A 15434-nucleotide genomic window follows, 5' to 3' on the forward strand; every position below is an offset into this window, starting at 1 on the left:
ACGCGTTGGCAAAGTGTCGATTTCCACTTACTGATTCTACGTTTTCTTCCACGAAATTGATCTCACTGCTAATGAAAGAGTTTACTAATGAAAGAGATTACATCTCACGCTGCGACAAAAGAGCAGCTCCGTAAACTTTCCCCCACTTGGACCAGGCGGCGAGTTTTATCAAAAGAAGTCAAAGTTCACAGAGATCTTTGTCTGTCTGCGCCGATTGGCTCAAACCTCGCCTGATGGAGACAAAGTTTTCTGCCAACACATCTCAAGAAGACAGAGGAGGGGAAGTAAGTGCCATGATGTCTTTATTTATCAGCCACGTGGATGCTACAACATGACATGCATCGATGTGAAACCTCCATCATCTTCTCATTTAATATCACCATTGAATTAGAGGTTGTAACGCATTTTCTGTCAAGCGAGCTAACGTTGCTTAATCCAACGAGCAGCTTCCATAAGAAGGTCATGCGGAAGCATTCCTTCGGTCGAGAGCTCACACATGCACAGGTGAAGCTGGTGCAGTTAAAAAAAAAAAACATTAAACATCAACAACAACATAAAATGAGTTTGTTCACATCAAACATCTGCCATCGTCCCCCTTAGTATTTAATGCGTGATGTACGATGACACAAGTCAGCTGACACGCGTGGCGTGATCCTACGCACATGAGGTCAGGAGAGAAAGGGGGAATTTCCTGTGATGGGTCGGAGCCCGCAGGCCCTATTCATTACAACACACTGTGTTAACGACAATGATAACGAGGGCTGTATCGTCTCCGTACTTCCTCCGTTCAATCATGACCGCATGTCAGGTACGGTTCATTTATTACATGATACACTTTATGGTTTGATAACATTAAAATAATATCAACAAAGTTCAATGATTGCTCGTCATTTGAAAAGAGCCCCGGGGGTGGACATCCATGTTGGTCACCTGAAAGCTGTGGGACATGTAGCGCGCACATCGCACTTTGGGGGACAAACCACGTAGAAGACGGAGGGTGGTGTCCGTCACAGGAAGGCAACATTCTAGCGGGGGAGGGAAACACAAGGAGGGGAGACGCTTCAATCCTCGAACTGCGCGCTGTTGTCATTCAGCAGGACGTGCCAGCGCTCGATCTTCTTGTCTTTGTTCTTGAGGCATTCGTACCAGTGCTTCAAACACTCCCCTTTGGCCTGGATGCCCAGCTGACATCCTCCTGCAGGCGGACGGGAAGGTCAGCATGCGCACGTTAGCGGGTCAACGTGCCTGTGAGCAGCTCAGTGAGTCAACATGCTACCGCGCTGACGTTTGGAAGGTACAACACGCCTGTAGGTGTCTAATTAGCATTAAACACAGAACCGCTGAGGGAGCCTCATTAGTTTAGCAGGTGTTTAGTCTTAACGCAATGACCCAAATACAGATGATCAGCAAAGACGTTACGGTTCGTCCTGAGGGGACCATGATTGTGAATGTTGAACTTCATGGCGATCCATCAAAGAGCCGTTTCAGTGGTGGATGGACCAACCAGAAGACATTTCCACCACATTTGAAGAGTCAGATGAGGACATGTGATCAGAGACCCACTCACCAATGAAATCGTTGGACTTCCCCAAGTCGTAGTCCCACACTGAGATGTCAAGGGTTTTCTTGGCTAATTCGCCGTGCTTTATTTCATATCCAAACTCCTGAAACACAGTAACGAAACATGACATTTTAAAAACAAAATCGAACACGGAGATCTGGGTGAGAAGATGGTGGTAAAGTTCAGGTAAAAGAGACCTCATTGAACTCTGGATTCAGGGTCTTCTTTTTGATCTGGGTCTTGTTTTTAGCTTTCTTCCCCATATCTGGTTTCAGACATCTGCAGCATAGAAACATTTGTCTTGTTAGACGTCTTCAAAGCAAACCGGTAAAAGTGGATACTTTTAAAGTTACATGCTCATAATCTTTTTCTTTTATATCACTCTCAGGTTTGTCTGTTAGCTTAGCATAACATCTGGAAAATAGCTAGATTCTCTCTGTCACAATTCTTTCTTTTTTTTAAAAATCCCTACATAGCCCGGCTAGCGGTTTCCCCCTATGCTAAGCTAAGCTAACCCTCTCCTGGCTTTAGCTTTAGCTTGTCTGACAAACCGTCTTGGGTTAGAAAAACCACATTTCTCCCCCCCACAAAAAAAATGTGGTGTCTGTCGGTCTGGAGGATTGAGCCTGAGCGGAGCGCGTACATTTTGACAAACGGGTCAGAGTACCCGTTGGAGTCCATGGCGGCGAGGTGAGCGCAGCGCACGACGCCCACGATCAGGCGACCCTGCTGGCTGCTGTAGGTCAACGACACCAGGATGCGACCCCGCTCCTCTGAATCCTCAGCCTCGTTGGCCTGCGGAAACACGGGCGTTAGCGCACACGCATGACATGCAGCACACGGGCGCACAAAGGTGGCGGCGTTTTTGTTTCAGGGGCGCGAGCTTACGTCGTCCTCGTAGAGCGCCATGCCTCGGACCGACCCCCCGACCGCCTTCTTCACCTGCGTGCAGAACATCCCGGGAGGTTAAACCCTGGCACGCCGCGCGGCGAGAGACCCCCCCCCCTCACCCCGCACACACAACGACGGACTCACCGGGACAACTCGCTCCAAACACACGCTGAAGTTCTTCTTCTGGTTGAACTTGAGTTTCTTCAAAGCGACCCGCGTCTCCCCGATGAACTCGTTGTGTCCGAATTTGTCCTCGTCGCTCACCGAAAGCCTGGTAAGGGGACAAGTGAGGGGGGGGGACAGGCGTCCCTCGTGAGACACGTGTCTCGCGGGGACCGGTCCAAGGGGGAGGGGGGCGGGGCTGTTCTCACCGGAGGGTCTTGCGGGACATCTCCTCGTCGGTGATGCCGTGGTAGACCAGCGTCTCGTTCCACGCCGGGTTCAGGGTGGTTTTCAGGGTCTTCGTGCGGAGTTTGTTGGACTGAGGGACAAGATGAAGGGAATGACTTGGTTTTAAAATGATGGACCTGAGGTGCTAACGCCATCGTACCTTGCTGGCTCCAGGTAAGAGGTGCAGCTTGACGTACGGGTCGGCGAGCCCGTTGGAGTCCATCGGCTTTAGGCCCTGAGACACGGCGAGGAGGACGAAGGTTAGAATCAGGTCCAGATCGAACCTTCTTATGTCCTCCACATGTTTTATGTAATTTACACATATTGGATACGCTTTGTGTTGTTTTGTCTCCTTATTTCTTGTCTTTTACTGTCACGTCACATCTTGTCTCATCTTTGAATGTCTTGTCTGGTCTTTTTTTTCTTGTCATTTCTCGTCTTGTCTCTTCATTTCTTTTTTAATCTCATCCTGTCTTCTCTTCTACCACCGTATTTTGTTTGTCTTAATCCCTTTGGGTTTGTCTCATCTTACTTTGTCCTACGCCGTCTTTTTCCCTTTAGCTTTGTCTCATGTTATTTCGTCCCAAGCTGTTTGTCTCATCTCATCTGGTCCCACGATGTCTTCTCGCCTGTAATTCTGTGTCCCCCCCCCCCCCGTCCCCTCACCTTGGCCCTGGCGATGCAGCAGTGCAGGGCGTGCTGCTCCTGGTCGTACAGGAGACTGAACTCCAGGGATCCCAGAGTGGCTGCGGGAGCAAAAACACGTCAAACAGACCCCGGATCAGTGATGAACGAGGGGACACGTCTGGGCAAAGACGTCCTCCTCCTGTAAAGCAGGGCTTTGGTCTCACTGGAGTCATCCGAGTCGTCCTCGTCCTCCGTCCGGTCGGGCGGGGGCTGTGGGGGCTGCGGGGGGGCCGTGCTGTTGCCCGGTGGATAGGTTCTGGAGGCGGGGACATGCGGGGGTCTCTTCTCCTCCGCGGCTGGAGGCCACACCGTCTCCTCCCTCTCGGGGCGTTGGTTTTCCACACCTGCAGCAGGAGCAATCAACCGCGTCTGAAGCCGCCTCCTCCCACCTCCTCCCACCTGGTCTTTAACGTGAGTCCTCGGCTGCTTTACCTGAGGCGGGGGCCACCTGCGGTGCGTTGGCTCCGGGTGGCTTGGAGGCGGGTCTCTCGGTCTTGGTCGCCGCGGCGGGGCAGGGGGGACCCTCGTCCTGGCCGCCAGCCGTTGTCCTGGCCGTCTGCTCCCGCTCCGTCTCTGAGGACAACGTGAGGACAGAGAACATGTCCACACACACTCAAATACGCTGCTACAGGTAAGGTGAGGTAAAAGTACGCAGGTATTAGGGTCCAAACACACCTAAAAGTACCAACAGTACACGTGTGCACTGTGCAGAGTGAGGATGCACTAAAGCTACCCAGCGGTATACGAAGCATTAAAATGAGCTCTATTCCAAAGTTTACGTGATGTTAGCCGGGATTCACAGGTGTGAACTCTGAACTGTTATAACGTCTTTGTGTACCGTATCCCTGACGAGGCGCCCGGGGAGCAGCAGCCTTCCCGGACAGAGGCAGCGGGTCGGGCAGGGACTGCTGGACCCGTCCCTGGAAGAACCAAGCTCCAGAGCGCTTCTGGACCTGCAGAACCCCACACAGCAGACACACAGCGCCGACACATCCGGTCAACGGCACATCCGGCGGCACACGCGGATGATTTAGAGTAGATTCCGAGGTTCCATTAAGAGTCTAAATGCTGCAAAGAGAAGTGAAACAACGAAACGCCGAGTAGAGCTCTGGGGACCTGCAGGGTTTTGTTAGAAATTCATTAATAGTTACTAAAAAACAGAGATGACGCTTCACTGATCACTCAATGCCGTTTCTCTGCTCGCCCCAAATGGCCCAAAAAAATCTGTTATTAAAGGTTCATTAGACTTATAATGAAATAAAACAAAGCAGTTTGTAAACTGAATCAGCTGTTTCCTTTTAAACTTCCAGAGATGTTGAGGTTGGAGCCTCTAGTGGCCGATAATGGAACTGCGATTGTAGACTGAGGTCCAAGTTCACACATAAATAGCGACTGGATGATGTGTTCCATCTACAGGGAAAACTGTTTGTTTGTTCCGTCCTTATGAGACAGACTTGAGCACTTTGCGTTTGGCCGCATTAGCGAGTAGTTATTCTGCGTATGACTGACAGCTGAGAGCATTTATTTAAAGAGGCCGGGTTCCCCGAGGAAGCGACCTCCACAAAACTGCAGCGCCATCATCAAAACAGCATCGTATCGCTGCATCAGAGAAGGAAACAGAGAGCTCGGATTCTCCTGCTTTCATACTGACCAAAATGTACGAAAGCCGTGCTTTCGAGAATTAAAATGGAAAATAAATCATCTTTTGGACATTGAGACGGTGTCAATGGGAGGTGATTTTCCGGGTCAGTGGACAGTGAAACGCGATTCTGTGCTAAAAGCATTAAAACGCTTCATATCGCTGGGGGAGTGAGCGACATAACGGAGTAAATTGGACCCCGTGATTCTATGAAGCTTCTTCGTCTCACCTCTTGCTGCTCATTGCAGATCCTGCAGAGCCACACAGGACTCGTCCTGCTGCTGCTGTTAATCCCACATTGGCTGCACATGTGCTGCAAAGAGAACATGCATCAGAGTGGAGGTATTCAGATCCTGCAGCAATACCACGACAACACGTCACCGTATGTGAGTTTAAAGGTAGTTGTTGCAACTAGTAATATAATTACTGATGGTAATGTTGTCTCCACTAAATTTTACATATAGAAAATACATATAACAAATTATTATTTTTTTCATTTTTTGAAGAAAAAAAAACACAAACACACATACACACACACAAACACACACACACTGACGACAGCGTCAGAGCGAGTTAGGACACGGCCCACTGCGCACTCACCGCCATGGGAGATCTCCACCAGAGGAGATCTCCACCAGAGGAGACCCACCAGAGGAGGCCCCACCAGAGGAGGCCCCACCAGAGGAGGCCCACCAGAGGAGACCCACCAGAGGAGATTTCCACCAGAGGAGACCCACCAGAGGAGGCCCCACCAGAGGAGGCCCCACCAGAGGAGGCCCACCAGAGGAGGCCCACCAGAGGAGATCTCCACCAGAGGAGTCCCACCAGAGGAGATCTCCACCAGAGGAGGCCCACCAGAGGAGGCCCACCAGAGGAGGCCCACCAGAGGAGATCTCCACCAGAGGAGGCCCCACCAGAGGAGGCCCCACCAGAGGAGGCCCACCAGAGGAGGCCCACCAGAGGAGGCTCACCAGAGGAGATCTCCACCAGAGGAGTCCCACCAGAGGAGATCTCCACCAGAGGAGGCCCACCAGAGGAGGCCCACCAGAGGAGATCTCCACCAGAGGAGGCCCCACCAGAGGAGATCTTCACCAGAGGAGGCCCCACCAGAGGAGATCTTCACCAGAGGAGGCCCCACCAGAGGAGATCTTCACCAGAGGAGATCTTCACCAGAGGAGGCCCCACCAGAGGAGATCTCCACCAGAGTGTGAAAACACAGACCACCTACTTTGTTGCACTGCGCGCAGAGCGCCGCTGTGACCCCCTGGGGACCCAAGGACGCCCCGCAGAGCAGGCATTGCGACCGTCCGTCCCCGCGCGCCGTCCTGCGGATGTCCTCCAGGCGGCTGGAGAGACGCCTGGAGGACAAAAACAAGCTTCAGCGGGCAGAAATCAGTGGACTCTGAGAAGATCTTTGTTTGGCGGAAAGCGTCTCTCACTCGATCCTCTCGTGCTCCGTGGCCTCCATGGCGGCTGCGCGGGCCAGCACGCCGTTGATGATCTCCTTCTCCTCATCCGTGAGCTCCTCGCCGTCCATCGTCCAGCCGATCCTCAAAACACACAAAGAAACGTCCAGACAGTGTCTCACTAAGGAGACGTGAAGTGTGAGGACAGGAGCACAGCTGGAGACATTCAGGACTTCTGCAAACATTGTCATAAAGCAAAGGTTCCAAGTGGAGACAAGACAAGAAGGTCTTTAATTTCATACATTATTAATGTTTGATGCTCATCAGCCCTCGTGGATTTCAAACAGTAGATCTGAGCAGGTGAGACTGAAATATGGTATTTGTCTTCATCTATTTTACATATTTCATTTTTCCCGTATTTAATGCGGTTTTGTATTTATTATTCTCTGCTTCTCTTCCTGTAAATTCTGCATAAACAAAGAGATCAAATATGAGGAAACAAACAAACTGGCTTCAATGCACGGAATAAAACCAGTGACGTAAAACTGTACAACCACTGTGGTATTCCAATATCTCTCTCTATATATATCTATATATCTATGCAGAGGCTCCTCCTGGCAGCTGAGATGATTCATTCCGGCTCCTCAAACATCTGCCGGTGACGTGGTGAACGAGGCGCTAATTGTCAGTGAACGTGTTGCTGGAGTCGGGTCCCCGACGTGCCGCCCCGAGCGCGCTCGTTATCTCCTGACCGCGGTGGGGAGGAAGGCGTGACCTCAACGTTCTCGCCTCTGGTCCTAAACCCCCCCCCCCCTCCCACCCCCCACCCGGGGTGGACGACACCTCGCTGCTCTGACGGACTCCTGCAGAGGAGCCTTCAGGCCGAGGAGGGTTATGCAGAGAAAATGTTTAATGATGCTCAATGCGCCATGTCCTCTGCATCGAGCAGATCCCACCTCCTTTAAAGCTGCATGAACCTGTCAATGTCATCATTCACTGTGGCCTCAGCATACGGCTCAGGGCTTCATCCTCCTCATCCTCCTCTTCCTCCTCATCTCCCTCCCCGTCCTCTGTCCTCGCTGGTAGTAAATGTCAGACGATGCTATCATTGTAGACAAAGTGGCAACCTGACGGATTGACGGCTGTGCGTGTGTGTGTGTGTGTGTGTGTGTGTGTGTGTGTGTGTGTGTGTGTGTGTAGTTGCCTTGAAGGGTTCAGAAAGGTGGGGTCAGTAAGAAAAGAAATGTTCTGAAATAGCAGACACTTTCAGCCTGTGAGTCACCACTCAAATAGCTCACACAAACACACACACAAACACACACACACACACACACACTGTCATTATGCATCAAGTCAATGCAGTTACAAAAAAAATGTATTAATTTTTTTACATTATTGAAATGAAGTTAGCAATCATTGACTCTCATTAATTAATTAACAACGAGCCGATTGTTTGACTGTTTTTATCGATACCCCTTCCTCACAGTCACGTAAACTCACGTGCACACACTCACGTGCACAATTGACTCTGGGCGGGTCGATGAGCTCTGCAGCGGGACGCTCCGACGTGAGGAGCATTCACCGACCCGGGGGGGGGGGGGGGGGGGGGGGGGGGGGCGCCAAGGGCACACGTCACCACAGCCGCCTTGATTTATAGCCGCTTTATGGCGACCTCCGGGGAGCAGAGAGACATCCACGCACGTGTGTGTGTGTGTGCACGTGTGTGTGTGTGTGTGTGTGCACGTGTGTTAGTGTGTGCATGTGTGTGTGTGTGTGCATGTGTGTGTGTGTGTGTGTGTGTGCACGTGTGTGTGTGTGTGTGTGCATGTGTGTTAGTGTGTGCATGTGTGTGTGTGTGTGCATTGCAGATTATGGGTCATAACTTGTGTTAACCACTCAACAGTAATGAGACACAACCTCCCCCACCGTTGCTCACGTACGTTAGAGAAGGATTCAAATAATTATAACCATGGAAAAAAGGTTGTACTTTTACCCCCCAGGAGGGATCATCATGACAATTATCTGCAGCCATGCATGGTCTCCAGAGGATGAGCCCTATTGACTTGTCCTCAGCAGGAAGACGTGTGGATTAAAGAGAAATAGTTGTAGTTTAGATCATCATTTAACTCTCAGGGATCAAGTTCCAACATCTGAACATCATGAAGAATAAACTTTAGAGGTCTGAAAGCAGCCGGATGTCCCGTGTGTCTCCGCGTGCTAACATGCTAACATGCTAACAGACCAATGAGTCGGCGTAGTGCTTGTTAGCGTTTGGCTCAAAGCTCCTCACAGGGCGCCAGAGTCTTCTTCTACTGCGTCCAACAGCAGGACGTCTTCCTCGCAGAGGTCACAGGGGGACAACTTAGCGATGGCTGTTGTTCTGTCTCTCAGCTAATCACTCTTCATCTGTCTCTCTGTCTGTCCGTCTCTCAGTGCGTCTCCCTGTCTCTCTGTTTGTTTGACCGCGTCTCCATCCGACCACTTGTCTACCCGTCTGTCTGCCTGCGTCTCATTTTGTCTCTGTGTCTTCTTGTCTCTTTTTGTTGTTGTCTGTGTGTGTGTGTGTGTGTGTGTATGTGTGTGAGTGTGTGTGTGTCCATTTCTCCAGCTGTCTTCCTGTCTGTCTCTCTGTCTGCCAGTAAGTGCAGCAAAGAAGGTCTTCTCTAATTATAACCATCCACAACCTGGCATTGACATTAGTACAAATTGACATGCAAAAAATGCCCACGTGCACACAGACACACACACGCACACACATACACACGCGCACACAGCGTGCAGAGGGAGGACCTGTCACACACGGTCAGCGGCGCAGAGAAAAGCATCTCAAATTGACATGAATAAAAAGGAAACCGAGGCATTTCAGCTCCGTGAAACGATGTGGGCTGACTAAGAGCTGCAGGCCCCCCCCCCCCCCCCCCCATTCACACACACACACACACTGACGTGAATCACTGTGTGTGTGTGTGTGTGCGCGCTGCGGGGAGAAAACCTCTGACAGATTGCGTCATCCTCCTGTGCGTCCTGTACCTTCAGGCCGCTTCCACTTCATTCAAATGTTTCATATTCATGTTCATGGAAGAATAAAAATGTGCTTATTGTAAACAAATAGAAGAACATTTTACATCTAATACTTTATTCAAGGAACAACTCACATGAAAACCACCAGATATTTGCTTTAAGCAAATATGAATGTTAATATTGTTTATTATTTGAATTCATGGTAATTCTTATGATCTGAACGTGACGTCTTTACGACGAGGTCACCTCAGATCAACATTTAAAAGTAAAAAAAGACAAACAGAGCAACTCGGAATCTTTTAAGACACGAAAACGCTGAGCTCATGTTTTTTTCAGCGTAGTTCATGAAATAATAGGAGATCATACTGAAACACAGCGTGACTGAAAAGCATCACTGTCAGTTAAATGTCTGCTGATTTCTATATTTGGATTATGAGGTGAAAAGACAAATAGTAAAATCCAAAGGACGACATGTTAAACATTTATTTCCAACATGTTCCTCCACATTAAAAACCTAACATGAATTATTTAAGCGCCTCTCCAGTGAAACGTTGTCTAGAAGTCTTCCTCCCACCGGAGGACCTTCAGATGAACGCTGCCGTCATAGTCATGCAAAGTAAACATTGATAATATTATACGTATGAAGCAGCCCCCCCACCCCCCCCCCCCTCCATTCTAAACGCACCCCCCCCTCAACCGCAGTTTAACATTCATTTGCATCACCGTCAGTTTGTTCCCGAGTTGATCTGCCAACGCACCAAGCAGAGCGTAACCAGAGGAACCCTCTGGAATATTCAGAGTAGAAGACCCCCCCCCCCACCTCCCCACCCCCCCCCCCCCGCTGAGGCACGTCACACCACTGAGGAAGCAGCTCACGGAGCTTAGTTCTGCAAAGTGGCCTCAGCGCCCACTTTATCCCCCGCGTGATGACTCGGGGCATGAGACACACATTCATACACTCCAAATGACTCCTGGGTAATCGGCTCTTCAGTCCAGTGTGTGTGTGTGTGTGTGTGTGTGTCTGTGTGTGTGTGTGTGTGTGTGTGCAAACAACAAAACATGCGATGGTGAAAGACTCTCGGATGAAACACAAGTAGGTCGCGGGATGAAAGCAGAAGGACGAGCTCCACGGAAATGTCCGCATGCTAACATGCTAAAATAAGACAGCAAACTCTTTGTGACACCGCGTGGTTCGGATAGAAATATCTCACTACTGGACAGATGCTTCTTCCTGTGGGAGGAAGTGTTCGTCTCTTTGCTTTGACCTTCCATTTCACAAACTTCACGGTTCATGACCAAAATCCTGCAAAACGAGTGAAAGTCTGGGCTGCCTGAGCTGCACGGCGTGTACTCTACTTAGCATGCTAATAGGCCTGCGAGAACACAATGCACTGTGCGCCCTACCTGCTGAACATCAGCGTGTCAGCACAGCGGCCCGTGGCGTCGAGCTCAAAGCGCCGCCTCAAAGAGAGGAGCGCTCCGGGGACTCGGGGGGGTTTTAGGACTGATGGACTATGAAATCCTGCAATTTGTTGAAAGTAATCCCCCGTTTCCCTTTCCCTCTCCTTTCAATCTCCCGTCCTCTCTCTCTCTCTCTCTCTCTCTCTCACAAAAGGTCATTTTGGAAGCAAAGGGTTTGGATCGGTCAGCCGAGCCAATCACGAGCCGAGGAACAGACGTGGAGGCGTTGTAATCAGCAGCTTTTGGGGAGAGGAAAGCACCTCTGGGTCTGTGTGTTGAAGCACCACAGGCAACAGAATGCAGACCTCAGGCTCATTATCCACCTCCCTGCGACGTGGGGGGGGGGGGGGGGGGTACGACTTAGCGAGGAAGAAGTCAGCTGCTGAAGTAAAGAGACGGAATAATGAGGAGAAACGAGGCCATGGAAGGACCAACATCAGCCTGAGAGGAGAGTGTTGGACCTTCCACCTTTTCATCTTTTCTTAATAAACACCAGTTACACAACACGGTGCAGCTCACGACAACCAAAAATAAACCGAGTCACCTTCTCATAGACGTCTATGGGAGCAGAGGAGTCGCCCCCTGCTGGTCACTACACAGAAGTAGAGTCATTTCCTCATAGACGTCTATGGGAGCAGAGGAGTCGCCCCCTGCTGGTCACTACACAGAAGTAGAGTCATTTCCTCATAGACGTCTATGGGAGCAGAGGAGTCGCCCCCTGCTGGTCACTACACAGAAGTAGAGTCATTTCCTCATAGACGTCTATGGGAGCAGAGGAGTCGCCCCCTGCTGGTCACTACACAGAAGTAGAGTCATTTCCTCATAGACGTCTATGGGAGCAGAGGAGTCGCCCCCTGCTGGTCACTACACAGAAGTAGAGTCATTTCCTCATAGACGTCTATGGGAGCAGAGGAGTCGCCCCCTGCTGGTCACTACACAGAAGTAGAGTCATTTCCTCATAGACGTCTATGGGAGCAGAGGAGTCGCCCCCTGCTGGTCACTACACAGAAGTAGAGTCATTTCCTCATAGACGTCTATGGGAGCAGAGGAGTCGCCCCCTGCTGGTCACTACACAGAAGTAGAGTCATTTCCTCATAGACGTCTATGGGAGCAGAGGAGTCGCCCCCTGCTGGTCACTACACAGAAGTAGAGTCATTTCCTCATAGACGTCTATGGGAGCAGAGGAGTCGCCCCCTGCTGGTCTTTGCAGAGGATGCAGCTTCAACACATGGAGCATCGGCTCCATTTCTCAAACCATGAAGATGCTGCTGGTGTAAAAACAAGAAGAAACCGTATCGCTGCTGGAGACGCGTGTGACAGAACATCCGCGTCACAGAGAGGCGGCATATCACACACACACACACACACACACTGTGATATATAGCTTCTCCAACAGTCAGGGCCACAGCGCGTTGGTGCAGCCCCCCCCCCCCCCCCCCCCCCCCGAGAGAATCCCCCAGCGTAGGAAAACAATAATGCCTCAGCTGCAGATCTGAGGAGGAGGAAAGTCAATTACCGTTTTTCAACCGTTGAAATTGCTCAGCGCTCGACTGAATGAGCTCACGGCCAGCGCTGCTTTCTGGAAGTAATGGGGAAAACGGGAAAGTGATGAATTTCAATTGATCGCTTTGATGGATTCGATCAGAATGGATTTCAACCAAAACGTGACAATGTTTTATGAGGAAAGAGGTCATTTAATCTGCTTAAAATAGACAGGGGTCTGTATGGAATCTGCCAATAGGTATAAAACCTCTGACTTTTATCACCCTAAACATGATGTATGTACAAAGCACCTTTTAGAAAAGACTCATTAAACTTTGTGTCATCAGTCTGCAAGTAATAAAACATCTGCCAGCCTTCATTTAATGCACATTTGATGTATTACTCATTTGACCAACAGTAAGGTGTAGAAATACTTTGAAGGGACCATTTGGAAAGTAGAATGCGTCGTGTCCAAGATGGTGACCAAAACATCTGCTTCAACAGATCGAGATGCATGAAGCTGTTTTTGTTACTTATCGTTTCCCTACATTCACATTGAAAAGATGGTGAATCGTCCCTTTAAGGTCTGGTTAGAAGTGACTTTAATTACAAGTCGGGACGTGAACTCGTGACCTGCTGCTCATCCATTCCCACCTCCTGTCATTTAGGACAGGAAGCTTTTTGTAATCAGCGGGGTCAACGGGGGTCACGTGACGTGTAATTAACTGGATCCACGGCAGCAGTTATTCTGCAACGGAGACGTTTCGCTGCACTCAAGTCTATTAAAGTCTTTGATGCCAAAGTGTCAGAAAAAGCACAAACTCGGGGAAAGAACCGGCCGCAGTGGGTGAATTTCTGCTGCTCAATTAGTCGCATCGGTCAGCACCTGGGCGCTGCCCCCCCCCCACCCACACCGCCCCCCCACAGTCAATACGGCTGATTGGTGGTCGGACGGAGCATTCAGCAGGGATTTCAGAGAGCATGGGAAGAAGTGTAGGGGGGGGGGGAGATGGCCGAGGATGACAGAGCCAAATAAAAAAAGTGAGCGTTGTGGTATTGCAAATCAATGTGACGCACACACACACACACACACACACCAGCGGGCGCCATCACTCTCTGCCGGTTCCTCCGGAGACGGCTGTGAGACGGAGACTTTTATCTGGACAGATAATCGCGGATGTCTTTGAATGTCTTTCTTCTGGGTTTATGAGATAAAAATCTGTACAACTAGATCTGAAGCCAGGACACCACTGGCTTAGCTTAGCTTAGCTTCTCTAGCTTAGCTTAAGCTTGATTAAGATTGATTCCTGTCCAGACTAACCGTTTGTAGGCTAAATACGTAGCTGGTTAGCTTAGCATCGCTGAAACATCAGAAAAGCAGCCCAAAGAAGGAGAGAACATCTGCCAACACCTTCAAAGTCTAAAAAACAAATATAAAAACGACAAGTTGTGGTCCAATAACATCTAAAGCCAAAGTAAAGCTAAGAGTTGATCATCCGCTGCCTCAAACTCACCAGTTAACAGATTAGATGTGGCTATTAGTGACAAAACTTTATATAAATATATATATATATATATATATATATATATATATACTGAACAAGATACATTGTGACAGCATGTAACGCACGTATGATCTTTAGAAACTGGTATAATCAGCCCATATTGATGATGTTTCTGTCTTTGTTCTTCTGTTGTACTTGTTTGATGAATTAAACATCCATTAAAATCTATTTAACAATAAATATAAGTTCTTCTGGGTAAATTGTCTTCACAGCATGTGACTGTAAACCCTCAGCTTTCTGTGTATGATACTTAAAATAAAATGTAATATTCAACAAATATCTCACAAAAATACTCCCCTTACAAATCAGTTGATGGTTTTTTATAATAATATGAAAATAAAGCCACAATCTTAATATATTTCTAATTTGCAGATGAGCTGTTACTGATACTCTAAATGTTCAGTGCAGATCTCACATGGAACATGTGACTAAAAGGTTTTACATCGTCATGAAAACAATAACAATACGTCCAAAGTCCAAAAGAACCACTGTTTCCCCTCACCTGAGAGCCAGGAGTAGGTTCTGCCTGTCGGGGTCGGAGCTGCTTCAGTGTGAGAGAGTGCGAGAGCTCCTCTGCTCCTCTGCTCCTCTACTCTGCTCCTCTCCTCTGCTCCTCTGCTCCTCTGCTCCTCTGCTCCTCTACCCCTCTACTCTGCTCCTCTACTCTGCTCCTCTCCTCCTCTGCTCCTCTGCGCCTCTGCTCCTCTGCTCCTCTGCTCCTCTACTCTGCTCCTCTACTCTGCTCCTCTACTCTGCTCCTCTCCTCCTCTGCTCCTCTGCTCCTCTACTCCTCTACTCTGCTCCTCTGCTCCTGTACTCTGCTCCTCTGCTCCTCTACTCTGTTCCTCTGCTCCTCTGTTCCTCTCCTCCTCTGCTCCTCTGCTCCTCTACTCCTCTACTCTGCTCCTCTACTCTGCTCCTCTGCTCCTCTACTCTGCTCCTCTGCTCCTCTACTCTGCTCCTCTGCTCCTCTGCTCCTCTACTCCTCTACTCTGCTCCTCTACTCTGCTCCTCTGCTCCTCTACTCTGCTCCTCTACTCTGCTCCTCTACTCTGCTCCTCTGCTCCTCTACTCTTCTACTCTTCTGCTCCTCTGCTCCTCGCTGCCAGCCTCCTCCTCACAGTCACTGGAGAACAAGCCCCCCCTCCTCTCTCTCTCTCCCATCTCTCTCTCCTCCCCCCTCCATCTCCCTCCGTTTAACTAAATCCATCCACTCTCATCTCATCAGATGAGGATGAAATGGTGATGACACTATTTCCAGCGAAGTGAACTTTGAGAAAAAGAAGAAGAAAAAAGAAAAATGTTTAAATGTCATTCATGAGCTGTACAAC

The 15434-nt window shown here is 49.6% G+C and overlaps 1 protein-coding gene across 2 annotated transcripts; it reads right to left on the minus strand.

Annotated features, from left to right (window-relative positions):
* Nucleotides 1–272: 272 nt before the first annotated feature.
* On the minus strand, nucleotides 273–15343 carry rph3aa (rabphilin 3A homolog (mouse), a). 2 transcript variants are annotated; one of them, XM_037484317.2, is made up of 16 exons: nucleotides 14606–15343; nucleotides 6608–6718; nucleotides 6397–6526; nucleotides 5398–5481; nucleotides 4368–4482; nucleotides 3962–4102; nucleotides 3694–3873; nucleotides 3509–3588; nucleotides 3003–3077; nucleotides 2824–2933; nucleotides 2597–2723; nucleotides 2450–2503; nucleotides 2205–2356; nucleotides 1759–1840; nucleotides 1568–1664; nucleotides 273–1195 (listed from the first exon to the last, which is right to left on the minus strand). In XM_037484317.2, the coding sequence occupies exons 2-16, from the start codon at nucleotides 6703–6705 to the stop codon at nucleotides 1062–1064; spliced, it is 1659 nt and encodes a 552-aa protein (XP_037340214.2). In that variant the 5' UTR covers nucleotides 6706–6718; nucleotides 14606–15343; the 3' UTR covers nucleotides 273–1061. The 2 variants fall into 2 exon arrangements, with proteins under 2 accessions (XP_037340214.2, XP_037340213.2); XM_037484316.2 differs by lacking the exon at nucleotides 14606–15343 and adding an exon at nucleotides 11000–11318.
* Between the last annotated feature and the right edge of the window lie 91 nt (nucleotides 15344–15434).

The sequence above is a fragment of the Pungitius pungitius genome, chromosome 18 (genome assembly GCF_949316345.1).
Source record: "Pungitius pungitius chromosome 18, fPunPun2.1, whole genome shotgun sequence".
NCBI lineage: Eukaryota > Metazoa > Chordata > Actinopteri > Perciformes > Gasterosteidae > Pungitius > Pungitius pungitius.